At 42.9% G+C, this 27,396-nt stretch overlaps 1 protein-coding gene across 1 annotated transcript in view; it reads left to right on the forward strand.

The window, feature by feature from the left end:
• The first annotated feature begins 217 nt into the window (after positions 1–217).
• The window catches only part of POLE (DNA polymerase epsilon, catalytic subunit), a 76,244-nt gene continuing 49,065 nt past the window's right edge, over positions 218–27,396 (forward strand). The window contains exons 1-16 of the mRNA XM_043979360.1: positions 218–345; positions 8,293–8,437; positions 9,795–9,875; positions 11,898–11,942; positions 12,060–12,152; positions 12,446–12,600; positions 14,459–14,600; positions 14,752–14,832; positions 15,284–15,391; positions 16,935–17,045; positions 18,767–18,852; positions 19,786–19,905; positions 20,250–20,382; positions 20,656–20,769; positions 22,258–22,470; positions 24,417–24,524. Coding sequence (XP_043835295.1) covers positions 284–345; positions 8,293–8,437; positions 9,795–9,875; positions 11,898–11,942; positions 12,060–12,152; positions 12,446–12,600; positions 14,459–14,600; positions 14,752–14,832; positions 15,284–15,391; positions 16,935–17,045; positions 18,767–18,852; positions 19,786–19,905; positions 20,250–20,382; positions 20,656–20,769; positions 22,258–22,470; positions 24,417–24,524 — 1,797 coding nt within the window. The 5' untranslated portion in view covers positions 218–283. The remainder of the gene's footprint in view (positions 346–8,292; positions 8,438–9,794; positions 9,876–11,897; positions 11,943–12,059; positions 12,153–12,445; positions 12,601–14,458; positions 14,601–14,751; positions 14,833–15,283; positions 15,392–16,934; positions 17,046–18,766; positions 18,853–19,785; positions 19,906–20,249; positions 20,383–20,655; positions 20,770–22,257; positions 22,471–24,416; positions 24,525–27,396) is intronic.

The raw sequence follows: 27,396 nt of genomic DNA on the forward strand, positions 1-27,396 counted from the left end.
GGGAACTTCGTACTGCTGGGAGCACTAAGCCCGGAGTTTTTCTCGGTTCCCTAAGCCTTTCCCTCCTCTCCCGGGCGGCCGGCGCAACGATTGGAGCACCGTGGGGCGTGGCGAGTCCTGCCTTCTGATTGGACGCTCTTCGGCGGGGGTGGGGGGCAAAGGGGGTGGAGTTGGGCCGCGCTCTCGCGAGAGTTGGGCGGAACGCGCGAAATTTCTCCCGGGAACTGAGACCGGCCCTGAGGAGAGCGGCAGAGTGAGAGAAAGTGGAGGAAGCTGAACCGAGATGGTGTCCCGGGAGCGCGGGTGGAGGCGCGCCGAGGCCGGGGAAGAGGCCGAGAATAGTCGGTGAGATGAGAACTGCGACCCCGCCAGCCCCCCGGCCTTAGAGTTGCCTCTATTCCCCACCCGCTCCCTCTTCCTCCCGAGCTTCCGGGTCCCCAGACTCTCCAGGCCCCGGTGCCTCCACCTCCACTCCTCCGGGCGTCCCCTCCCCCAAGTCTTACCCTAGGCCCCGGTTCCCACCTCTTCTTTGAGCGCCCCCACGTCATCCCCGGGGGTCCCTCCCACCCCCGGCCTTGCAGGTCTCTTGAGCTTCTGTGTACACCGAACCCCGAATGCTAGGGATCCCTCCCCCCCGCACCCGGATTTGGGAGCCCCAGACCCTCCTGGGTGGTCTGATTCCTGGGAGTCCCATCCCACCCAACCACATCCAACCCCCCGGATTTCTCCTTTCTTCAGGGTTACTCCCCTTGGCTCAGTCGCCGTGTCCAGGGGTCTCCGTCCTTCACCTGAGACGGGTCTCCTCCCTCCGGCTGTTTTCCCATTTCCTTGGCTGCCGCCTTTCCTTCAACGCTGCTGTCCCCGGGGCTCTGGCCTCCTGCATCCCCTCTTGGTAGTTGGTCTTTCCTTTGGGATTTAATTTGTTCCTATGTCACCCATCTCCCCATGCCGGCCATTCTCAGATTCATCTGTCCAGCACTGAGAGACCTTTCCATTGTCGGTCATCTCCCTCTGCTCGATTTGCTGCAAAGCAGTCCCTAGTTAACTCACTATCCCATGCACTGCAGAGGTTCTTCCAACCCTCTTTACCTTCCAAACCTTTTCGTGACTCCCCTTCCCTCCCCCACTCTTAGCTGAAAACTTTGCCTCAAGTTTCACTGAAAAAAATATTGAAGCCGTTCCTCGCCAGTTCCTTCTTCTCCATTCTTCCTCCCATGGTATCACCCAGATGCCCTCTGCTATCTGTGTCTGAGACCAAGATGGCCCTTCTGTCCAAGGCCAACCCCATTTCGTCCTTCTGAAAATTGTCTCCTCTCTCATCCTCAGGCTTTCACTTAATTAATCTTCAATCTCTCCTTGCCTATTGGCTGCTTCCTCACTGCCTACAAAGCTAGGCAGCCCTCACTTGATCCATCCATCCTGGATAGATGTTATCCCAGATCTCTCCTTTTCGTGGCTAAACTCCTTGAGAAGGCTATCTACAAGAGGTACCTCTAACTTCTTTCCTTTTGCTCTTAACTCCACACACACCAGCTGGCATCTGATCTCATCATTCAACCAAATCTTTTAATTGCCAAATCTAATGGCCTTTTTTCTGAATTCTTATTCTTCTGGACCGTTCTGTAGCTTTGACACTGTTGAACTGCTCCTTGATGCTCTCTGTGGGCTAGGTTTTTGTTTTTGTTTTGGTGAGGCAGTTGGGGTCAAGTGACTTTCCCAGGGTCACACAGCTAGTAAGTGTCAAGTGTCTGAGGCCAGATTTGAACTCAGGTCCTCCTGAATCCAGGGCCTGTGCTTTATCCACTGCACCACCTGGCTTGCCCCCCCCCCTTTTGATGGAAACTATTCTTTCTCTTTTTTTTTTTGTTGGGGCAACGAGGGTTAAGTGACTTCAACGAGGGTTAAGTGACTTGCCCAAGGTCACAGCTAGTAAGTATTAAGTGTCTGAGGCCATATTTGAACTCCTGTCCTCCTGAATCTAGGGCCGGTGCTTTATCCACTGTGCCACCTAGCTGCCCCCAAACTATTCTCTTTTGATTCTCCTTCTCCCTATCTGACTCCTCATTCCAAGTCATGCCCTCCAAGTGTGTCCTACAATGCTCTGTCCTGAGCCTTCTTTTCCCTCTTTTCACATTTGGTGATTTCAGCTTTCATGGATTCATGGATTCAATTATCTCTGTGCTGATGATTCTCATATCTGCTTATCCCAGGCCTGACTTCTTTGCTGACTATATTAAACTGCCTATTGGATATCTCAAACTGGGTGTCCCATAGAATCTTAAACTCAACGTGTCTAAAACTGAACTTATCTTTTCCCCTAAACTCTCCCTACTTCCTAACTTCCCTGTTACTGTTGAGATTACCACCATTCTCCTAGGCACCCAGGCAGCAGCTATGTGTCATCTTCAATTCATCTCATATTCTCTTATACCACATTTACACCCTCCCACTCCCCACCCTTCAATCCAATCTTTTGTCAAGACTGGTCAGTTTTACCTTTTTACCATATTCTCCTTCTCTCCTTTGACACTGCCACCACCCTGATGGAGGCCCTCATCACTTCAAGCTTGAACTATTGTACCAGTCTGCCTGTTGGTCTGCCAGCCACTGGTCTCTCCCCCACTTTGGTCCATCCTAATAATAGTAATAGTAGCAGTACTAATATTTATAGAGTGCCTACTATGTGACAGGCAATGTTCTAAGCACTTTACAATGATTATCTCATTTAATTCTTGCAACAACCCCTTGAGGTAGGCGCCGTTATTATTCCCATTTTACAGGCAAAAAAACCTGAGGCAAATAGAGATTAAGTGACTTTCCCAAGGTCACAAAGCTAGTGATTGTCTAAGGTTAGCTAGGTTTGAATTCAGTTCTTCTGACCTCAGGCCCAGCACTTTATCTACTGTTCCACTTTCTGCTTAGTTCCACTCAGCTGTCAAAGTGATCTTCCTAAAGCCAAGTACGATCAGGTCACTACCCCTACCCCTACCTTGAATTAATCCCCTGTTGCTTCTAGGATCAAATAACACTGGCTGTGCACTCACAGAATGCTCTCCCTACACTTCTACATCTGGGTTCCCTGACTTCCTTCCAGTCCCAGCTAGAATCCTTCCTAAAGGAAGCCTTTTTTTGAGAGCAAGGACTGTTTTTGTATCCTCAGTGCTTGGCACAGAGCCTAGTACATAGTGGGCACTTTATAACTGTTTATTTGTTTTGTTTGTTTGTTTTTTTGGTGAGGCAATTGGGGTTAAGTGACTTGCCCAGGGTCACACAGCCAGTGTCAAGTGTCTGAGGCCAGATTTGAACTCAGGACCTCCTGAATCTAGGGCCGGTGCTCTATCCACTGTGTCACCTAGCTGCCCCCTATAAATGTTTATGGACTGAACACCTTCTCTCCCTGGATACTTTCTCTTTGTGCTTTTGTGACACTTGCCTGATCAAGCCTTCTCAACCTTCTTTGTTGGCTTATCCACACCATGCCCTCCTAACTGTGGGTGTTCCCCAAAGCTCTGTCCTAGGCTCTTGTCTTTCTCAATATTCTTTTTCTTGGTAACCTCATCAGTTCCCATGAGTTTAACTATTATCTCTCTGTAGATAACTCCCAAATCTATAATCTGGCCCCTATCTCTCTTCTCAATGACCAGTTGCCTATTGGACATCTCAAATACAACTCATTATCAACTCATCTTTCTTCCTAAACCCTTTCCTCTTCCAAACTTACCTATTTCTGTCAGCAGTCCCATCGTCCTTCCAGTGTTTCAGGTTCATGATCTTGGCATCGTCCTGGACTCCTTACTCTTCCTCACCCCGTATGTCCAATCAGCTGCCAGATCTCGCCCTTTCTACTGTTATATCACCTCTGTAATCTTACCCCTTCTCTCCACTCAAACATCTACCACCTGGGTTCATTCTGTATGCTATTGCCAAATACATTTTCCTTAAGTGCATATCTGACCATGTGACTACGTTACTCAACCAACTCCGATGGCTTCCTGTTGCCATGGGATAAAATATAAACAGTTTAATTTTTAATGTTCTCTTTCATTATCTCTGCCTTTACTTCGGTCTCTACTGAAGAGTTGCTACATCTCTCTAAGGCCATCCCCTCTTCATGTAAGCCTAATCCCATTCCTTTTAGGCTTCAGTCTCTTGTCTACTGATTCCTTCCTTGCTGCCTACAAATACCCCAGTTCTCCCCAAAACCTGACAAATACTAGATTCTGCAATCCTCATCAACAGCATCCTATATTTCTTCCCTCTACAGCCTTATTCCTTGGAAAAGCTGTTTATTGGTTGCACTTCTCTTCTAACTCTTTTACAAATCCTCTGCCGCCTGCCTTTTGATCTAGTCACTTAACCAAACTGCTCTCTCCAAAGTTACCAGTGATCTCTTAATTGGCCTCTTTGTTTTGTTTTGTTGTTTTTGTTTTTTGTGAGGCAATTGGGGTTAAGTGACTTGCCCAGGGTCACACAGCTAGTAAGTGTTAAATATCTGAAGCTGGATTTGAACTCAGGTCCTCCTGACTCCAGGGCCAGTGCTCTATCCACTGCGCCACCCTAATTGGCCTCTTTTAATGGCCTTTTTTCAGTCTTCTTCCTCCTTGATACCTCTATAGCCTTTGCCATTATTGATCACCTTCTCTTGATGAGCTTTAGATTTTCATGACATGGCCCTCTTCTGGTTCTACTACTGTTTATCTGACCAGTCCTTCTCCATCTCCTTTGCCTGATCCTCTTCCAGGTCATGCCTCTATGGGTATGTCCAAGATTGGTGCTCTGGATCCCCTCTCTTCTTTGCTCTCTCTACATTGCTGTTGCTTGGTAGCTTCATCAGCTTTAAATGGTTTTAGTTATCATCTATGCAGATGGCTCCCAGATGTGTCTCCTTAATCTATCACAAACTGCCTATTGGACATTTCTTTTTTTTTTTAAGTAATAAACATTTTTATTTATAGTTTCAGTTCCAATTTTTATTCCTCCTTCCCTCCCTCCCTTCACTCCTCCCTGAGGTGGTAAATGATCCAGATATAGGTTATACATATGTGATTATGTAAAACATTACCATATTAGTAATTTTGTATAAGAAAACTTGAATAAAAGAAAAAAATGAAAGAAAGTGAAAAATAGCCTGCTTCGGTCTGTGTTTCATCAATATCAGTTCTTTCTTTGGAGGTGGATAGTATGTTTCATAAGTAGTCCTTTGGGATTGTCTTTAACTGGGAAACAAATCTGTTTCACTTCGGTTGCAAGCACGGGCATGCCTGTGCCCTTCCCTCACCTGGGACTGCCACCCAAGACTGTGTCCTATATATGAGCCTGGGCAAAACATCAGAGTTCCACCTCAGTGCCAGCAGAGACCCCAGTAATCTCCCCCCAACCAACTGCTCGACCCTCTCACCAAACTGTGAGCTGAGTTAGCCACAGCTGCAGTTGATGCAGAGGCTCTGGCAGTCTCTTTCTCCGGTGAGGCCTGGGGCTGGATCTGTGTCAACTCAGCTGCAGAGTTGGGCTCCACTTCCACCCCAGTACAGCAGACCCTTCCTGTAGAACTTCTAAGCCATCTTTGGCTGGAAAATGGTCTCAGCCCATCCTTTGTGGGTTCTGCTGCTCCAGGAATTGTCTTATCGCATTATTTGGAGTTTTTTGGAGTGATTATGTCAGGAGCTCCAAGTGGCTACTGCCTTCATCAGTTCATGCAAGTCCTTCCAGGTTTCTCTGAACTCCTCCTGTTCATCGTTTCTTACAGCACAATAGAATTCCATTACATTCATATACCACAACTTGTTCAGCCATTCCCCAATGGATGGGCAGCCCCTCCATTTCCAATTCCTTGCCACCACAAAAAGAGCGGCTATAAATATTTTTATACATGTGGATCCTTTTCCTTTTTTTATGATCTCTGGGAAAAAGACCCAAAAGTGGTATTGCTGGGTCAAAGGGTATGCACAACTTTATAGCCCTTGGGGTATGATTCCAGATTGCTCTCCAGAATGGTTGGATCAGTTCACAGCTCTACCAACAATGCATTAGTGTTCCAATTTTTCCACAGCTTCTCCAACATTTATTATTTTCCTTTTTTGTCATATTAGCCAATCTGATAGGTGTCAGGCAGTACCTCAAAGTTGTTTTAATTTGCATCTCTCTAATCAATAGTGATTTTGAGCATTTTTTCATATGGGAATAGATAACTTTGATTTCTTCATCAGAAAACTGCCTGTTCATATCCTTTGACCATTTCTCAATTGGGGAATGACTTGGATTCTTATAAATTTGATTTAGTTCCCTATGTATTTTAGAAATGAGACCTTCATCAGAAGGACTGGCTATAAAAATCGTTTCCCAGCTTTCTGCATCCCTTCTAATTTTGGATACATTGCTTCTGTTTGTACAAAACCTTTTTAATTTAATGTAATCAAAATAATCCATTTTGCATTTCATAATATTCTTTATCTCTTGTTTGGTCATAAACTGTTCTCCTTTCCAAAGATCTGAAAGGTAGACTATTCCTATTGGACATTTCTAAGCAGATGCCCCATTGACATCTCCTTCTTAAGCTGTTAACAGACAAAGACAAAGATGGTCTGTTAATAGATATAACACATTGTCTTCCACCTCTTCTCCAAGCCAGCCCTCTTTAAAACTTCTCTTTTATTGTTGAGACCATTCCTCCAGTCATTGTGTTTCACACCTTCCAGGTCGTCCTTAACTCCTTACTCTCACTCATCCCACATGACAGATCAGTTGCTATCTCCACAAGGTCTCTTAAAGAGGTCCTCTTCCCTCCACTCCAGTGCAGGCCGTCACCATCTTTTGCCTTAACTATTGGAATAGTTTCTAAATTAATAACCCTGCTTAGGACTCCCCATTCTAATCCATCTTCCATGCAGCTTTCAAAGCATTTTTTCTGATTTTCATTTCAACTCCTTATTCAGTAAACTCTAACGGCTCCCTGTTACCGACAGGATCAAATATAAACTGTGACATTTAAAGCTGATTATCCCATTGCTCCTCCGTTTTTTGGGCCTTATTTATATGACTTCTTTCCATACTCTTTACACATCATACACCATCTCCTGTCTCCATGCCTTTGCACTACTGGTTTCCCATGCCTGGAGTGTTTTACTTTCTCACCTTTGTCTCTTAGAATTCCTAGATTTCTTCAAGATTCTACTTTAGGGTCTTCTCTTGCTTAAGCTATTCTCTACTTGCTTGGGCCTTCCCCTCTAAGATTATCTTGTGTCTCCCTGCTCTATATGTGTTTTGTATATTCACAAGGATATGTTTTTGGCATGATAGAATGTAAGCTCCTTGAGGAGAGGGACTGTTTTCCTTTGGTTTTTGTAGTCTACTCTAGCATCTTCCACATAATTGCTGTTTTATTTTTTTGTTTGTTTGTTTGTTTTTGTGGGGCAATGAGGGTTAAGTGACTTGCCCAGGGTCATACAGCTAGTAAGTGTCAGGTGTCTGAGGCCAAACTTGAACTCAGGTCCTCCTGAATTCAGGGCTGGTGCTTTATCCACTGCGCCACCTAGCTGCTCCCCTATAATTGCTGTTTAATATGTATTTGCTTGTTTGATTCAAACAGGGTTGGATGACCATCTGTTAGAGATTATGTTGAAAGGATTCCCGTTGTTGTATGAGTTGAACTGGATAGTATCAGGCCCTCTCCAGCTCTGAGGCTCTTTGTTCTCTCCCTTTCAGATTTCTGATAGCATCTTTGGAGCTTTCTGTTATACTTTCTATTGCACTCATTTTGCCTTCCATTGTCATTAACTTACTTGTATGTCTTAGTCTCCACAATACATTATAAGCTCCTTGAGGACTGGATCTTTCTTTTATGCTTAATAAATATTTGTTAATCTGAAGCTCTTATTACCTCTTCCTTGGACATTTACGGTAGTCTCTTAGTTACCTGTAATCAATCTTTTCCTTCACCAGAGTCATCCCACTTGCTGCCACCATCTTCCTAAAGCACAGTTCTTCATGTTAAGAGGCTACTGTAATAATCCAGGTGTGAGCTGATAAATAGCTGGTTCAGGGTGATAACAGTGGCATGACATCAGTCCAGTGGACATGACAAAGGAAAAATTAATAGTAATTGATGATTGATTAGTCATGGGGAAGTATAAAGAGGAATTAGGGGTTTCACAATCAATGTAAATGCTCCATATTTTGTATCCTACAACCAAAAAAATTTAATCACATAAAAGAGGATTGTTTCTGTCTGGGTTTAGTGTGTGATGTCATCTTGAAACACAGAGGATGGATTTTCCATTTGTTTTTTTACCTCAGGGATGATGGCTCTTCCACCCCTTCACTTTCTGCCCTCAAGCGCTTGGAGCGGAGTCAGTGGACAGACAAGATGGATGCAAGATTTGGTTTTGAAAGACTACATGAGCCTGAAGAGAAGACTGGCTGGCTAATCAATATGCACCCGGTAAGCTACTTGGTTTTCTCTTTTCTTTGCATCACTTCTAGGCCAGGGGCATCTCTACTTTATGTACTGTTGGGGAGATGGCACGATCTAGTGGGAAGTGGAAAGGGTGTTAGATCAGCCAGTGAAGGGGAAATGTAGCCTTTATGTTTCTAGTCCTGCCTCCAGTGCTTACTAGCGATGTGACCATGAGCTTAATTTCTCTGGCAGTCGGTTTTCTCATGAAATAGTAATAATAACAATAATACTTATTTTATGAAGATTAAATGAAATAATGTGTAAAAAGTTTGTTATTGTTCAGTCACATCCAAATCTTCATGACCTTGTAGACCATACTGCCCATGGGTTTAAGATACTGGAATGGTTTGTCATTTCCTTCTCCAGTGAATTAAGGCAAAGAAAGGTTAAGTGACTTTCCAAGGGTCTGTACACAGATAGTAAGTCAGATTTGAGCTCAGGTCTTCCTGACTCCCAGTACTCTATCTACTGCACCACCTAACTGCCTCCATAAAAAGTTATTGTAGGGTAGGTAGGTGGCATGGTGGATAAAGCACTGACCCTGGATTCAGGAGGACCCGAGTTGAAATCTGGCCTTAAAACACTTGTCACTCACTAGCTGTGTGACCCTGGGCAAGTCACTTAACCCTTATTGCCCCAACAAGAAAGAAAGAAAGAAAGAAAGGAAGAAAGAAAGAAAAAGTTATTGTAAATGCCAGCTGTTATTGCTACCTGGTAATTCTTGTCCTGGGGACAGAGACAGGTAGTGGGAGGCTCTGTTTTGTAGGGGCTCTGTGTGGGATTGTTGAAAAGGCTTGAAATGATTGTTTTGGAATCTTTCCAACTTTCACCTAACAAAATGTTAAGAAGGTTCAGAGAACAATCTTTTCAGGAAAGCAGCAGAGAGGCTGTATGGGAAAATGAGTTGTGAAAGAGAATGATTCATGGGGGTATTGGGAGGGTGAGGGGAAACTCCTGCACTCCAAGGTTGGAAGGTGTCTTAATGAGACTCTTGTGAATGAGGCTGGTTGCTTAGAATGACAGTGGGTGAAACTAATTTATTTCTAGAATATATAATATAACCTAAGGGTTAGAAATGATAGAACTTTTTTTGTTGTTTTTTTTCAGGGCAATGAGGGTGAAGTGACTTGCCCAGGGTCACACAGCTAGTGTCAAGTGTCTGAGGCTGGATTTGAACTCAGGTCCTCCTGAGTCCAGGGCCAGTGCTCTATCCACTGCGCCACCTAGCTGCCCCCAGAGATAGAACTTTTGATAAAAAGGAGCCATTACTATTCTAAAGATTTAGGTCTGATTTGTAAAGAGGACCTCGTTAACAATGCAGACTTCTGCCTTCTCTTTTTAGACTGAGATTTTAGATGAAGATAAGCGCTTGGTCAGTGCAGTGGATTACTACTTCATCCAAGACGATGGCAACCGATTTAAGGTAAGTGGGTCTCTCCCATGAGGAACCTCGGCGCCCCTTGGGGATTTGGCGTTGTTTTATCTGAGCCAAGGGCAGCCCAGTGGGTTATCTTTCACTTGTGGTGGTTGAAGCAGAGGCTGGACAATCACTTGTCAGAGATTCCTTTTCACTTAGAAGTTGGACGAGATGGCTTCCAAAGAGCTTTCTGACAGAAATTCTGTGATGTAGGAGGTGTGGGTGTCAATGCACTTCTGCCTGTAGCAGACTGAGAAGAGATAACTCGCCAAATCTCCTCATGCTCAGTTGGCATTTCTTTATGTATCCAACTTCCAGTGCAAGACCTTGGCCAAATCACTTGTCCTTCATGGGACTCAGTTTCCTCATTTGTAAATAAGTGGATTGGAATAGATGGTTTCTGAAGTCCCTTTTAGCTCTACTTTGCTCTTTATGTTTGATAAGTAGTTATAATGTTTATTCATTCATTCGTTTCTTTATTTTTGGTGAGGCAATTGGGGTTAAGTGACTTGCCCAGGGTCACATAGCTAGTATGTGTTAAGTGTCTGAGGCAGGTCCTCCTGAATGCAGGGCCAGTAATCCATCCACTGCACCACCTAGCTGCCCCTTAAGTAGTTATAATGTAAGTTAATTGTTTTTGTTGCTGTTTAAATAGGTAACACCAACTCCAGTAGTCTCTACTAAAGAGGTTATATTGAAATCTTACTTTATCCATTCATTCATCCATTTATTTATTTATTCATTCATTTTTTTTTTTTGGCGGGGCAATGGGGGTCAAGTGACTTGCCCAGGGTCACACAGCTATTCATTCATTTATTTTTGTTGGGCAGTGAAGGTTAAGTGATTTGCCCAGGGTCACACAGCTAGTAAGTGTCAAGTGTCTGATGCCGGATTTGAACTCAGGTCCTCCTGAATCCAGGGCCAGTGCTTTATCCACTGTGCCAACTAACTGCCCCTTTGAAATCTTAATAGTAACAGTTTGCAATTCCTTTAGGAAGTCAGCGAGGGATACTTTGAGTTTTAACTTTGATCATGAGAAATCTGTGAGGAGGAGGAATGTTTAATTGCTGTTTGCATATCTACTGAGGTTTAATCACCATTTGTGAAGCAACTCTCCCTGACAAGACTGGAGCAAGATAGTGAGAAGACAGAGGGAAAGAACTTATTCTGTGAGAGGGTTGGGTTTAATCTTTATATTTCAAATAAACAAGAATATTTTTGAGAGACTTGTCTGTAATCTTGACCTCTTAATGGTAGGACTGTATTCCAGAAGTGAGAAGTAAAGAGTAATAGTGATGGATAGGAGGTGACTGATTGTGATCTTTCTCACAAATAAAACATAAATAAGCATTTACCCCTTTGATCATTTGTTACGTTATTTAAAAATTATGTAGCAAACAATTATTATTTTTTTTTTTAGTGAGGCAATTGGGGTTAAGTGACTTGCCCAGGGTCACACAGCTAGTAAGTGTTAAGTGTCTGTGGTTGGATTTGAACTCAGGTACTCCTGACTCCAGGGCTGGTGCTCTATCTACTACGCCACCTAGCTACCCCGCAGAGCTAAATGTTTAATGAGAAAGATGTTACAATTTTAGTAATTGATAAGGAAATATTCATATGTACTTTTGGATTGCTTTAGAACTCAGGAGGATTAGAATAAATTATGTAATCGGTTCAGTTGCAGGCTGAGGGATAACTATCTCATGTAAGGATGATTGACTTTCAGATTCTAATACAAATAAATGAAAAGAAAGTTTCCTAGTTGTTTATTCTTGAACTTCTCTACCTTCAAATGAGACATTTACAAAGTGCTTCATACTGAGCCTGGTACACAGTAGGTGCTTCATAAAGGCTTATTCCATTAGGTATGTTCTATGTGGGGGCCTTGTGTTGTCCTTACTGTGCTCTGTCAGAGTAGAAAGAGTAGTGTGTCCCTTGCTGCTCTCAAGGAATGCTCAAGAGAGCACCTTGCCTCCTTTTAAAAAATTTATGCTTGGATGAGTTGTGATGACTTTCGTTCTTTTCCAGGTGGCGCTGGCTTATAAGCCATATTTCTACATAGCAACAAGGAAGGTAAGTATGTGTAGTGGGGCTTTGGAATCTGGAAAGAAGAAGGTTTTTAGAGTGGAAAGTCAGGAGACACAGTAGATTCTAATCATGGGAAGAGCTAAAACTCTGATCTCATTGTAGGGTTGTGAGCGGGAAGTGTCATCTTTTCTCTCTAAGAAGTTTCAGGGGAAAATTGCCAAATTGGAGACAGTTCCTAAAGAGGATCTAGACTTGGTAAGTGCTGTCTGCTCGTTTGTGAAGCAGGGAGACTAGAAGAGGCTTGGAAAGTGAGGGAGTTTGCTGCTTTGTGGCCTGGAGAACAGTGAGGGGCTGGGGCTGGGAGGATCATCAAAGGACACTGGCTTGGGTTAATGTCAGGTGCTCCCTCACTCAAGAGCTCCAATTTCCCCAAACTGGTTTCCATTTGTCTTGGTTGTATTATAGCCATTCTTGGTCTCCTTAATTCCCCATCATTAGTCACATCTCTTTTCTTGCATTCATCAACATGATTTATTTTCATTTCATAGCCAAATCACTTGGTAGGCTTGAAGCGAAATTACATTAAGCTCTCTTTCAACACTGTGGATGACCTCGTAAAAGTGAGGAAGGAGATTTCCCCAGCTGTGAAGAAGAATCGAGAGCGGGACAACACCAGTGATACCTATACAGCCATGTTGTCTAGGTAGGCTTCATCTTCCCAAAAAGAACAATTGCAAGGTCCTAGGTCATATCCATTCCATTTTCCTGATCCTAATGAAGCAGGTATGTGGTCTTATGGGGCCACAGGTTCAGCACAATGCCAGGTTTCATTTGGTTGAAATATCTTTGAGAAATCAGACTAAGTACTAATATATTTGATGTGCTCAGCAGAGCAGCATTTTTTTTTTTTAAATGGCGTCCTAGGGAATAAAGTATGCCTATGTCCTTTTTTTTGTTTTTTGTTTTTGTTTTTGCGGGGCAGTGAAGGCTAAGTGACTTGCCCAGGGTCACACAGCTAGTTAAGTGTCAAGTGTCTGAGACTGGATTTGAACTCAGATACTCCTGAATCCAGAGCCAGTGCTCTATCCACTGTGCCACCTAGCTGCCCCCTATGTCCTTTTTTAACTAAAGGAAGTGTTTGTGGATTGGTTATAGTTAACTCAGAAGTTGATTTTTAGTCCCAGGTATGTTTTATCAGTTTTATCAGTTTTGGATGCTATTCAGAAAATATTAACTATGGAAAATCTGACATGTGAAAACTGAAAATAGAAGGTGTAGGGGAAAGAATATAAAAGGAAAAGCAGAGGTAGGAGAAGGTCATGTTGGTTTAAGAAGAAGTGGTGGAGGGGCAGCTAGGTGGTGCAATGGATAGAGCACCAGCCCTGGATCCAGGAGGACCTGAGTTCAAATCCAGCCTCGGACCCTTGACACTTACTAGCTGTGTGACCCTGGGCAAGTCACTTAACCCCAATTGCCTTACCAAAAAAAAAAAAAAAGAAGTGGTGGAGGGAGCAGCTAGATGGCACAGTGGATAAAGCACCGGCCCTGGATTCAGGAGTACCTGAGTTCAAATCCGGCCTCAGACACTTTACACTTACTAGCTGTGTGACCCTGGGCAAGTCACTTAACCCTCATTGCCCCACAAAAACAAAAAAAAACAAAAAGAAGAAGTGGTGGAGGGGCAGCTACGTGGTGCAATGGATAGAGCACCCGGTCCTGGAGTCAGGAGTACCTGAGTTCAAATCCGGCCTCAGACACTTAACACTTACTAGCTGTGTGACCCTGGGCAAGTCACTTAACCCCAACTGCCTCACTTAAAAAAAAAAAATTAAAAATAAAAAAAATAAAAAAAAGAAGAAGCGGTGGAGGGGCAGATAGGTGGCGCAGTGGATAGAGTACTGGCCCTGGAGTCAGGAGTACCTGAGTTCAAATCTGGCCTCAGACACTTAACACTTACTAGCTGTGTGACCCTGGGCAAGTCACTTAACCCCAATTGCCTCACTAAAAAAAAAAAAAAAAAGAACTGGTGGGGGTGGTAGTGGTAGTCATTCTAGTGGTCATAGTAGTAGCAGTAGCAGAAGAAACATCCTGCTGTAGGCAGAAGGCAGTCAGGTCAGAAACACTGAAGCCTCCTATAACTTTCCACTTGTTCTGAAGATGGATTTTCAGAATGCTCTGATCATTTACCGATTCTTGAACTTTCTGTTTAGTATATGAAAGTATATAAAGACAAAAGAGGGTTTGCGATCCTAGGGTTAGCAGTTTCCTACTCTGAAGAGAGTAGGAGCATGGGAATGGCAGTTGATAGGGTATAGTTGGGGGAGCAGCCCCCTCTCCCCAGGAACTCAGGCCTGACTCTTTATTGGCAGAGATCTTCAAGTGTTTGTGAGCTGTTATTCAAGGTTGTTTGTCCCAGAATGACATATTTTTGAGGACCGTCCTGATGAACTCAGTCAGTTTTGATATTCGTATTCACTTAGTACTGACTTTCCTATCTTCATCTCTATAAGTCTGCAGTTGGGAATAGAGGAATTAATGACTATTTTCCCTTTTCTGTGGAGTGCATTGATGGGGGGTAGTGTAACTACTGATGAAGAAGGGGCCTCTAAGAAGATAGCTGATCAGTTGGACAACGTCGTTGACATGCGAGAGTACGATGTTCCCTACCACATTCGTTTGTCCATTGACCTGAAGATCCACGTGGTGAGTGCCAGGCTTGAATGTTGTTTTCTTTGGGAAGGCCTTGATGTCAAGCAAATGCTGAGGTGAAGCTGAGCATGTGGACAAAAGTGTTTCCTGAAATTCAGAATTCCTTATTTAGTGCAACCTATCTCTCCCTTGGTCCCTTTTGTAGGCTCATTGGTATAATGTTCGATACCGAGGCAGTTCCCTTCCCATTGAAATCACTCGACGAGATGACCTTGTTGAACGACCTGTAAGTAATACTTGCACTTTCTTAGCAGAGGTTGTGACAAACTTTCCATAGGACCTCTTGCCCTTTAGCCAGAGAGATGAGATTCAGTGTTGATGGTTGGGGAAGCTGCCACAAGGGGGCAAATCAATTGGTTGTTCACTTTTCCACCAGAATCTGAGCTGAAACCATTTCATTTTACAGAAATGATTTAGGGGCTTTTAAGTGTCGTCAACTTTTTGGCCTATGTTGATTAAACCGATGAGATGAGGCTGGGGAGCTCATATCAGCCATCTCTAATGGACTGGAATCTGGGGACAAAGTCCACCAACGAAGGAGCATTATGTATCTAGATGCATTGGGGACAAGAAAGGAGACTCTTGGGCTTCCTTTCTCTTAGAAATGGCCAGGTTAGGATCAAAAAGAAGGCCGGCTGGATGGCCACTAAGCCCTTTGTGCTTTTGGTCACTTATAGGACCCTGTAGTTTTGGCATTTGACATTGAAACAACCAAACTACCTCTCAAGTTCCCGGATGCAGAGACTGACCAGATTATGATGATCTCTTACATGGTGGATGGTCAGGTGAGTGCCTGCTTTAGCTTTTTTTTGGGGGGGGGGGGCGATGAGGATTAAGTGACTTGCCCAGGGTCACACAGCTAGTAAGTGTCAAGTGTCTGAGGCTGGATTTGAACTCAGGGCCTCCCGAATCCAGGGCTGGTGCTTTATCCAGTGCATCACCTAGCTGCCCCCCTGCTTTAGCTTTTGAAATCTAAGTCAGAACTGAGGCTGAAACATCATTCGTCACTTCTAGTTGTATTGGTTACAACTCCCCAAACAGTATGGGAAGGTTAGGGAGCCCCTCTAGCCTTAGGACTTGAATCTTAATGCCTCTTCTTTGGGAGGGTAGGATGTCATGGAACTGTCTTTAGAGACATCTTGTAAGACTGGCCAGCCATATTTTTGGGCAGTAAGTTGGTTTTGTTTGTGGTTTTGCTAGCAGTATTCATTCATTCATTCATTCATTTATTTTAGTTTTCAACATTTGTTTAGATAAGATTTCCAATTTAAAATTTTTCTCCCTCCCTCCCCACCTCCCTTAGACAGCAGGTAATCTGATATAGATTTTAATATATATATATATACATATATATATAAAAATAACATTAAACATATTTCTACATTAGTCATGTTATACAAGAAGAATCAGAGCAAAAAGGAAAAACCTCAAAAAAGAAAACCAACAGCACCCAAAACAAAAGAAATGGTATGGTCCAATCAGCGTTCATATTCCACGGTTCCTTTTTTTTTCCCCTGGATTTGGCGAGCCTTTTCCATCATGAGTCCTTTGGAACTTTCTTGTACCATTGGATTGGTGAGAAGAATCTCGTCTATCACAATTGATCAACACATAATGTTGATGATACTGTGTACAGTGTTCTCCTGGTTCTGCTCATCTCACTCATCATCATCAGTTCATGCAAGTCCTTCCAGGTTTCTCTGAACTCCTCCTGCTCATCGTTTCTTACAGCACAATAGTATTCCATTATATTTATATACCACAACTTGCTCAGCCATTCCTCAATTGATGGGCAGCCCCTCCATTTCCAATTCCTTGCCCCCACAAAAAGAGCAGCTATAAATATTTTTGTACACGTGGGTCCTTTTCCCTTTTCCATGATCTCTTTGGGAAAAAGACCCCAAAGTGGTATTGCTGGGTCAAAGAATATGCACAGCTTTATAGCCCTTTGGGCATAGTTCCAAATTGCTCTCCAGAATGGTTGGATCAGTTCACAGCTCCACCAACAATGGATTAGTGTTCCAATTTTTCCACAGCTTCTCCAACATGTATTGTTTTCCTTCTTTGTCATATTAGCCAATCTGATAGGTGTCAGGTGGTACCTCAGGGTTTTTTTTTTTTTTTAAAGTGAGGCAATTGGGGTTAAGTGACTTGCCCAGGGTCACACAGCTAGTAAGTGTTAAGTGTCTGAGGCCGGATTTGAACTCAGGTACTCCTGACTCCAGGGCCGGTGTTCTATCCACTGCGCCACCTAGCTGCCCCCAGAGTTGTTTTAATTTGCATCGCTAGCAGTATTTTTAACTGCAGGTTTCTAACCAACTTCATTAGGGATACCTGATCACCAACAGGGAGATTGTTTCTGAGGACATTGAAGATTTTGAGTTCACTCCTAAGCCAGAATATGAGGGACCCTTTTGTATCTTCAATGAACCTGATGAGGTAAGCACCTCCTCCTTTTTCTTTTTTATTATTTAGAATTTTATTTTTTCCCAAATTACATGTAAAAACAAATTTTAACATCAATTTTTAAAACTTTGTCTTCCAAATTCTCTTCTTCTCTCCCTCCCCAACCCCGCTTAAGAGCTCAAGCAATTCAATATAAGTTATACATATGTAGTCATGCAAAACATTTCCATACTAGTCAGGTTGTGAAAGAGAACAGACAAATTTAGAAAAAAGAACTAAAAAAATTATGCTTCAGTCTTGTATATAGTACATTTCATTTTGCATCAGATCATATAAGTCTTTCCAGGTTTTTCTGATAGTATCCTGCTCATCATTTTTTTTTTTTTTTGCGGGACATTAGGGGTTAAGTGACTTGCCCAGGGTCACACAGCTAGTGTCAAGTGTCTGAGGCCGGATTTGAAGTCAGGTCCTCTTGAATCCAGGGCTGGTGCTTTATCCACTGTGCCACCTAGCTGCCCCTCTCATCATTTCTTATAGCACAATGGTGTTCCATAATAATCTCATCCCACAATTTGTTCAGCCATTCCCCAATTGATGGGTATCTCCTCAATTTCTAATTCAACTTTTTAAAAAAATCTCTTTTTGGATACCAATCTAGTAGTGGTATTACTAGGTCAAAGAGTGTGCATGGTTTTATAGTCCTTTGGCCATAGTTCCAAATTGCTCTCCAGAATGTTTGAATCAGTTTACAACTTTACCAAGAGTGTATTAATGTCTCATTTCCCCCATATCCTCTATAACATTTGTCATTTTCCTCTGTTGTCCTATTATCCAATCCAATAGGTATGAGGTAGTACCCCACGATTGTTTTGACCTAGCACCTTCTTCTTAAGAGAAGCTCTCAGCCTTCTCTCAGTTCTAGGGTGCTCCCCCTGCCCAAGAACTCTGTGATGTGGGAAGAAGATACTAATTGGCTTCTACTTCTTTTGCCAGGGGTTGTCATTGTACCTTATTGAACTTAGTTGAAAGTAAAATTTTCATCTCATTATGGGAGGGATTAGATTTTTCTAGGAAGGAAGGAATGAAAAAGCATTTTAAAAGTACTTACTGTATACAAAGCAATGAGGATACAAAAGGAGAAAAGCAAGAAAGTCTTTATTCTAAAGGAGCTCTCATTCTAATTGAGGGTGATTAGGGCTGATATGGGTACATTGGTAGGTCAGATGGCAGTGCCTGGGGCTGTGGAGAGGGTAATGTTCTGTAGATAACCAGGCTTCGTGGGCCAGAAGGCACAGTGATAATATACACGTGAAGTCCTGGTGATCTTCTATTACCACTGGTAATTGGTAACTCTTTGTTCATCTCTGTGATATTAGTGGCCATGTCCCTTGTCTAGGAGTTGGTATTGGTTGAAGAGCCCAGCCCATGACTGTTGGGAAAGGAGTTAATGATCATGAGGGTCACAGTGGAACAGGGGGCTCTGGTTTCTTTCTTGAAAGGATGTCAATAGGGGTCTGGGTCCAACTAGGTGGGGCAATAGAAGGCATTGGTAGGGAGTTTGATGGGAAGACCTGATCTCCTGTGTTGAGTGCCTGGTTGGATCTGGGTACCTTGGGGATAGAGATAGGAGAGGAGCAAGATTTCTTGAGGTTCCTTCAACCAAAGAGTGTTTAAGACAGTATAAGAAGTAGCCAATATGTCTTCTCAGAAGATAAACAGAGCTGTTGATTATTGTATCCTTTTACTGATTACAGGCTCATTTAATCCAGAGATGGTTTGAGCATGTCCAGGAAACCAAACCTACCATTATGGTCACCTACAATGGTGACTTTTTTGACTGGTAAGTGGAAACTTAAAGCTTCACTAACAATCATGAGGAACTAAGAATTGAATTAAAGAGGGACTATATTGACTGGATTGCTGTGCTGCTCAGGAATGAGTATATTCTATTCTGGGGAGAGAGAGCCAGCCTTGACTCAATTCTAGGACACTAGAAACCTGTGGTAGAGTGAAGAAAAGACAGTAAATGGCTGCAATTTTTGCAATTCATACCCTAGTGAGTCCCATCATTTTGGATGCATGAGTTTTCTCATTCTTTGTAGGATGAAGAGAGATAGTATCTGGAATTCACCTTGTTCATAGAATTGCCCCTTAGCATTTCCTTTTACTACAGTGGTAGTAATAATATAATAATTTTTGTTTGGTCATTTTCAATCGTGTTTGGCTCTTTATGACCCCATTTATGGTTTTCTTGGCATAGATATGGTAGTGGTTTGTCATTTTTTTCTCCAGCCCATTTTATGGATGAGGAAACTGAGGCAAGCAGGGTGAAGTGACTTGCCCAGAGTCATACAGCTTATAAATGTCTGAGGCCAGATTTGATCTCAGATGAGTCTTCCTGACACCAGGCCCAGCACTCTATACACTGTGGTGCCACCTAGCTGCCCTAATATAATAATAGTTCATGTTTATTTAGCCTTTTATGGTTCTACAGCAGTTTCATGGATAACCCTCTGAGGGAGGTAGCGTATGGATCTTCTCCTTTTGACCCATGAACAAACTGCATCCGAGGGGTTAAAAAGCCTGTTGAGGAGCACCTGGTTTGTAAGTGGAAGGGCAGGGTCTCCTGTCTCATGCTCAGTGTCCTTCCCACCTCACTGCGTTGCTTCTTTTGGCATGAGGGGAGAAGGAAGAGGAGATAAGTGAGGAAGAGCATTCTCTGCTGTCCCCCTTCCCCATGGGCCTTGTCTCATCCCTTTCCGTCTTTGCCTAGGCCGTTTGTGGAAGCGAGGGCAGCAGTTCATGGACTGAGTATGCATCAGGAGATTGGATTCCAAAAGGACAGCCAAGGGGAATACAAGTCCTCTCAGTGCATCCACATGGACTGTCTCAGGTGGGTGCTGCAGTGGCTCTTGCTCCCCCAGGAATGTCACATCAAGGGAATTCTGGTGCTAGAGGGTTCTTAGAAGGGACCAGGGCAGGGCAGGAGGCTGTCCTAGCAGCCATGGGAGTCGGGCTCAGAAGATGCCTTCCTGATAGGCCTCCTAGTCTGACTGTTCTCTCCTTGCAGAGGTAAATGAAGTGCTTTGCCAAGGCAAAGGCAGGGTTCGAACCCAGGTGCTTTGACTCTAAGTCCATTGTTCTTTGCATCTGTGGCCTGCCTTTGTTAGCTCTTCCTGGCACTCGGGGCTAGTGCGGGGATGACCTTTTGTCTTCATCCTTTCTTCTCATTTCCAGATGGGTAAAGAGGGACAGTTACCTTCCAGTGGGCAGCCACAACCTTAAAGCAGCAGCCAAAGCCAAGCTAGGATATGATCCTGTGGAGTTGGACCCCGAGGACATGTGCCGAATGGCCACTGAGGAGCCTCAGGTACCTTTGAACCCAGTGGCCTGTGCAGGCTGTTAGGCATTAGGTGTCCTGGGTCTTCAGGGAGGCGGGTGGTGAGTGTCCACTCAGAAGAAGGGAAACCGTGCCACTCAGTAGGGCTGCATTGAGGTCTCCCACTGACCTCCAGTGGCCAGAAGGTTCAGTCTGTCGTGCCTCCTCCGACATTGCTGGGTGTTCACCAACACTGTAGATTTTCTTTGGGTTTGCTGCTCTATATAAGCACACTTAATTTGTGTTTTTTCACTTCTCTTCCAGACACTAGCGACATATTCAGTATCAGATGCTGTTGCTACTTACTACATGTATATGAAGTATGTCCATCCCTTCATCTTTGCTTTGTGCACCATTATCCCCATGGAGCCAGATGAGGTCAGTGTAACCTTTGCCCTAATTGGTGTGGGGTATCTCTGTTAGGGACATCCAGGGAGGCTTCTGTGCCAGACAAGAGAGAGGGCTTCCTAATGGACAAGGCTGGAGTGATGCAATAGGAGTCGCTTGAGAATGTAGGTATCCAGTGGATAAAGCACTGGCATTGGATTCAGGAGGACCTGAGTTCAAATCCAGCCTCAGACACTTGACACTAGCTGTGTGACCCTGGGCAAATCACTTAACCCTCATTGCCCTGCAAAAAAAAAAAAAAGAAAAGAAAAAAGAGAATGTAGGTATCACTAAGTTCCTTCAGTGAATGTCGTCTCCTGTCCAGGGCAACAGAGATCCTAACAAATGAAAAGAGAATCTAGAGGCTGTAATGACATGAGTGAATCAATGAATAAAGCACCTATGTGAGAGCACTATGCTAAGCTCTGGGGAGGCACAGGGAGAAGTAAGGGAGTCCAGCCTGCTTTCTGGGAGCTCACATTCTGATGGGGGAGACACCACATCAGCAAGGTTTCAGCTGCAAGTCAGATGGAAAAGTTCCATGGTCCTTAGGGTGCAGCAGCAAAGCAGAAGGGAATGTTGCTTTAATAGCAGCATTTTACCATTTTACAGTGGTAAAACTGTGTCCGTTTCTGGTGATGAACTCTCTGAACAGTGTAAGGACATGGGTGACAAGAACTTTCTTATCTGGGACTTCAGTCGCTGTAGCACTTGCAGGAGCAGGGCCAGTCTGCATCTCCTCACGGGGCTGCTTCCCAGGAGGATCGTTGGAAGCACTAAGCTGGAAGTGTTGCTATCCTCAAGACTCTTGCTTTCTGGATCCTGGGCTGTCTCCATCCAGATCTGAGGGGAGATGGTGGTTGAGGTGCAGGGGTAGTTGGTCTTGCCTGGCATGTGCTGCCTCCTGTCTCTTCTTCAGGTGGTCCAGCTGTGTCAGCCAGGCCAGGCATGCCTACCTGTGAGTACCATTTGGTTGGCACTCGGTGAGGACAGCTGGCGCCTTCCCCACAGGGGCCACCTCCTCAGGGATGAAGGCTGTTAGGCCTAGGCTTGAAGGAGGACCAGTGGTGTGGGGCAGAGGTATCAAACATGTGGCTCACAGACCTGTTGTGGATCAAACACTCCTAAGTGTGACCTGAACCAGATAAAAATGTAATCGAGAAACATTTAACAAAATACATAAAAATGTAGTAAAACATAGTGTTAATATGTGGCCCACTAAAGTTTCCTTCATAAGGAATATAGATTTAGTGGCCTCAGGTTTCTATTTTGGTATCACTGGCCTGAGGGGTACTGCTACTCATAGGGTTTTTGTGCACATCTGCCTGTTGGTGGCAGTCGGTCATGCAGCTGTTGCTTGTGGTGACGAGGAAGGCAGGCCCTTTCTGGTCAATGATGACTCCAGGGGCTGGATTGGAAGCAGGTTTGGTGGCTTGTGAGACATTGCCATTCTCAAGGCTTTTGGTTTTCCCCCTGCAGGTCCTTCGGAAGGGTTCAGGGACCTTGTGTGAAGCCTTGCTGATGGTCCAGGCTTTCCATGCCAACATCGTTTTTCCTAACAAGCAAGAGCAGGAGTTCAACAAGATGACTGAAGATGGCCATGTATTGGACTCAGAGACATATGTTGGGGGCCACGTGGAGGCACTGGAATCAGGCGTCTTCCGCAGCGACATCCCCTGCCGATTTAAAATGGTACAACTCTTTCCTGCTCTTTTTGCTTCCTGCTTGGCTGCTTTGGGAATATGGACATCCATGTCCCTGCCTTGTGATTGGCAAGAGCTAGAATAAGCCAAAGCAGATAGCAGCTCTTCCCTCATCATCCCTGTCCTCTATTTGCATTCTAAGGCCCTTCCTGCCTAGGGTGGCATTTGTTCAGACCCTTTTGCTGCAGTACCCTTCCTTGTTGGTGCCTCCCTGGGGATCAGCAAGGGATTCCAGATGAAATGAACAAGCATTTATTGCCTGACATGTGCCAGGCACTGTGCTAATCACTGGGGATGCGCTGAAAGGCAATAACAGTCTGTTCTCAAGATGTTCATGGTCTCATGGTAGCAAGATGACTGTAACATGAGGAGATTGCTTCCATAGGCCATTTGTAAAAGTGCCTGATAGCAGATTACTCTGAACTTCAAATGAGATCATGAGATAAAGTTCTCGAATACTTTGAAATGCTATATAAATATTAGTCATCAATAACTAAAATTCCATAAAATTTTATAATTATGTGTAATGCAATATTTTACTGAATACTTAACATATATTTACCAAGCATAGAGGTAGACACAGTCTATGTCAGGGGCTACAGAGCTTCTAACATTAGAGTCAAGAATACCTGGGTTCAAATATTGCCTTGGCAAACAAATAACAGCCTCTTAATACTCTAAGGGAAATGTACAAGGCAATTAGACAAATTATAAATCTGCATCAGTAGGGGGTATTTCCACTCTGAAAGTTCCTCACTCTCATGAAAACATAGGTGAAAAAAAAAATAAATAAAGCATGAACTTAGATGTTTCTAGTTTAGATGTAGTGGGGGTATAAAAATCTAGAATCTAAGCAAAAACAAATATCAAAATGATATTGCCATTTTGAGAAAATATACTTGTATTAAATTTAAATATCATTACGATATATATAAAATTGATGTATGATTGTTATAAAAATGTACTTTTAATATTATTGAGAGGTATTCATAGCTTTAAAAGCATTTTGTATTGACCTTGAAACATTTAATTTTATATTTTAAAATGTTTATAATTTTGTAAAAATATTCTACATGAGGGCAATTAGGTGGCACAGTGAAAAGAACACTGGCCCTGGAGTCAGGAGAACCTGAGTTCAAATCTGGCCTCAGACACTTGACACTTACTAGCTGTGTGACCCTGGGCAAGTCATTTAACCCCAATTGCCTCACCCCCCAAAAAAGTATTCTACATGTGAGCATTGCTTTCTGTCCTGTCAGTAGCATTGTTTGTTTCTTTGTTTGTTTGTTTTTTGGTGAGGCAATTGGGGTTAAATGACTTGCCATGGGTCACACAGCTAGTAAGTGTCAAGCAAGTGTCTGAGGCCGGATTTGAACTCAGGTCCTCCTGACTCCAGGACCGGTGCTCTATCCATTGCGCCACCTAGCTGCCCCTGTCAATAGCATTGTATCAATTACAATTCAAATAATTTTCTGGGCAAAAAAAAAAAAGTAGCTGATAGCTTTGGCACTCCATACACATTAAGGCATATTTTCTAGTTGCTGTGTGGAGTTTTTAAAGAGCTCTTCCAAATTATGTTGTGTGTATGGAGCCTGTGGTGCAAAGTTTAGGCTAATTCATTTGTCCTTGTGTCAGGAGACATAGCTCCAAAGAATGCAGATAACATGAGTTGGTCTTAAAAAGCTGGTTCATGGGGGCAGCTAGGTAGCGCAGTGGATAAAGCACTGGCCCTGGATTCAGGAGTACCTGAGTTCAAATCCGGCCTCAGACACTTGACACTAGCTGTGTGACTCTGGGCAAGTCACTTAACCCCTATTGCCCCTCCAAAAAAAAAAAAAAAGCTGGTTCAGGTAAGCAGTTTGACATAGGTAGGAGCTTAGGGTCAGTGCAGTAACAGTTCTTCCTTTTTTCATGTCACTTTGTCTCTTCTGCTAGAATCCTACAGCCTTTGACTTTTTGCTGCAACGTGTGGAGAAAACCATGCGCCATGCTATTGAAGAAGAAGAGAATGTGCCCATTGAGCAGGTTACCAACTTCCAAGAGGTAACAGCCTAGGGTCCTTTGGGAGAACAAGAGGAGGGAGGCCAGAGAAAGTTCTGAAATAATGTGCTTTGACCATTTAGCTCCTGGTGTATGTCCAGATATTCATTGTTTCATTATACTCTCAATGCCTGTGTTTGGCTTCTTACTTACTTTCCATCCTCCTTGGACTTGCTTTTTCCTTCTTTTATGAAATTTATAAACACTGTCTTCCAATGGAAACTTGGGGAAGATTGAAATTAGATGAGATCCTTCTTTTTAGCCCCTACTATTTCTTCTTGGAGTAAATTCCAACCAAAGGATATTCTTACCGTGACTGTTTAATGGGCTTCTAACTGGTCTTTCTGCTCCCCATCTGTCCTTCTTTAATCCATCCTTTATGCTGCAGAAACAATCTTCTTTCTGTACAATTTAAAACTATGTCTTATTGATCTTCACTTCTTTTTTCACATCCCCATCTATCTCATTCCAGTGACTTCCCCAATTTGTAACAAATAACAAGTCAAGCAAAATTAGTCCCATTGGTCACATCTGAAAATGTACATCTTTTTCTGTGGTCTATCACTTCTTAGCTAAGAGATGAGGGTCATATTTTCTTGACATTATTTTGGTCATTGTGTAGGTTCTCTTGGTTTTGTTTCTATTGCTCTGCATCAGTTCATACAAATCTGCCCAAGTTTCTTGGTCATTTTTTATAGAGTAGTAAGTAATACTATCATTAGGTCCTTGTTCTGTAATTTGTTGAGCCATTCCCCAATTGATGGGGATGCATTTTCCTTACAGTTCTTTGTTACAATAAAAAGTGTTGCTATAAATATTTGTACATATATGGGACTTTTTCCTCCTGTCTTTAACATTCTTGAGATATACACCTAATAGTAGTATTTATAAGTCAAAGGGTATGTATAGTTTAGTTACTTTTTAAAGTATAATTCCAGATTATTTTCCAGAACAGGTGGGCTAGTTCCTAGCTGTATCAATAGTGTATTATTATGCCTGTTTTCCTACAGTCCCGTTAGTATTGTAATATATCATTCTGTTCACATGGAGGTGTCAGTAGGTTTCTCATTGCTTATACTTAAAGAAAAGGTATAAACTCTTGCTTTTACAATTCAAGACTCTTCTTAGTATGGCTCTAGCTGACTTTTCCATCCTTATCTCAAACTACTCTCCTAAATTGCACTAATCTTCCCTTCTTCCTATCTTGCCTTCTCTGTCTCTATGCTGTTGTTTATAGTGTAGTCCTGTGTCTCCATTTCTCTTTGTCGAATCTTCTCCCTGACAAAGCCTTCCCTGACATCAAACCTTCTCCTGAATTGAAAAAGAATCTGCCTCTTCAAATTTTCCATCGCAATCTTCTTTTTATTTTTTTATTTTTTATTTTTAAAACATTTTTATTTTATTAAATGTTTATCAATTACATATAAAAAAATTAACATTCACTTTTTAAAATTTTGGGTTCCAAATTCACTCCTTCTTTCCTGCCATTGAGAAGTAAAACAATATATCGATTACACATGTGAAGTGTAATATGCAAAACATTTCCATGTTAGCCATGTTGCAAAAGAAAACACACATAAAAAACAAACATAAAGTAAAAAAAAAAGTAGCTTCAATTTGCATTCAGAGTTCATCAGTTCTCTCTGTAGAGGTGTGTAGGCCTCCATCAGTCGCGGACGACCATGGATCAGCGCCTTGAAGAGCCACAGGCCACAGTGTGGCTGTGCAGTCCAATACGGGAGCCACAGCTCCTGAGTGACTTATAACTGGTAACTGCTGCATCCCATGTTGTATCTGCCCCATGAGGAGTAATTGGAGTGTCCTCTCCAGGGCGCTGGCCTGGGCGGATCAATTGCTATCTCTGTAGAGGTAGATAGCATTTTTCATCATGGGTCCTTTGGAATTGTCTTGGATCATTGTCTTGATTAGAGGAGCTAAGTCTTTCACAGTTGATCATCCTTACAATATTGCTGTTACTGTGTACAGTGTTCTCCTGGTTCTGCTCACTTTACTCTGCATCAGTTCATTTAAGAATTACCAGCTTTTTAAAACCATCCTGCTCGTTATTTCTTATATTTCAATAGTATTCCATCACAGTCATATACCACAACTTGTTCAGCCATTCCTAATCGATGGGCATCTACTTGATTTCCAATTCTTTGTCACCGTAAAAAGAGCTGCTGTCATTATTTTTGTACAAATAGGCCCTTTCCTCTTCTCTTTGATCTCTTTGGGATACAGACTTAGTAGTGGTATTGCTGAGTCAAAGGGTAAACACAATTTTGTAGCCCTTTGGACATAGATGGAGTTTACAACTCCACCAACAGTGCATTAGTATCCCAATTTCACCATATCTTCTCCAGCATTTGTCGGTTTCCTTTTCTGTCATGTTAGCCAATCTAATAGGTGTGAGGCGGTATCTCAGAATTGTTTTAATTTGTATTTCTCTCATCAGCAGTGACCTAGAACATTTTTCCTGTGACTGTTGATTGCTTTGATAGCTCTGAAAACTGCCTGTTTTTATCCTTTGATCATTTCTCAATTGGAGCATGACTTGTATTTTTATAAATTAGGTCTAGCTCCCTATATGTCTGAGAAATGAGACCTTGATCAAAGAAATCTGCTATAAAATTTTTTCCATTTGTTTTTCTTTTAATTTTGGCTGCATTTGTTTTGTTTGTGCAAACCCTTTTTAATTCATGTAATCCATCATACTCTGCTAGGGCTTTTCCTTACATTTACCACATTCTCACTTGGATCAGTTATTGGTGTACTTGTCTGTTCCTCCCATTAGACTGCATGCTCCTTGAACACACAGGCTGTCATCTCTTTCTGTGACACTGATATTGACCACTGGTCCTTGCAGATATTTGGT

The sequence above is a fragment of the Dromiciops gliroides genome, chromosome 1 (genome assembly GCF_019393635.1).
Source record: "Dromiciops gliroides isolate mDroGli1 chromosome 1, mDroGli1.pri, whole genome shotgun sequence".
Taxonomy (NCBI): Eukaryota; Metazoa; Chordata; class Mammalia; order Microbiotheria; family Microbiotheriidae; genus Dromiciops; species Dromiciops gliroides.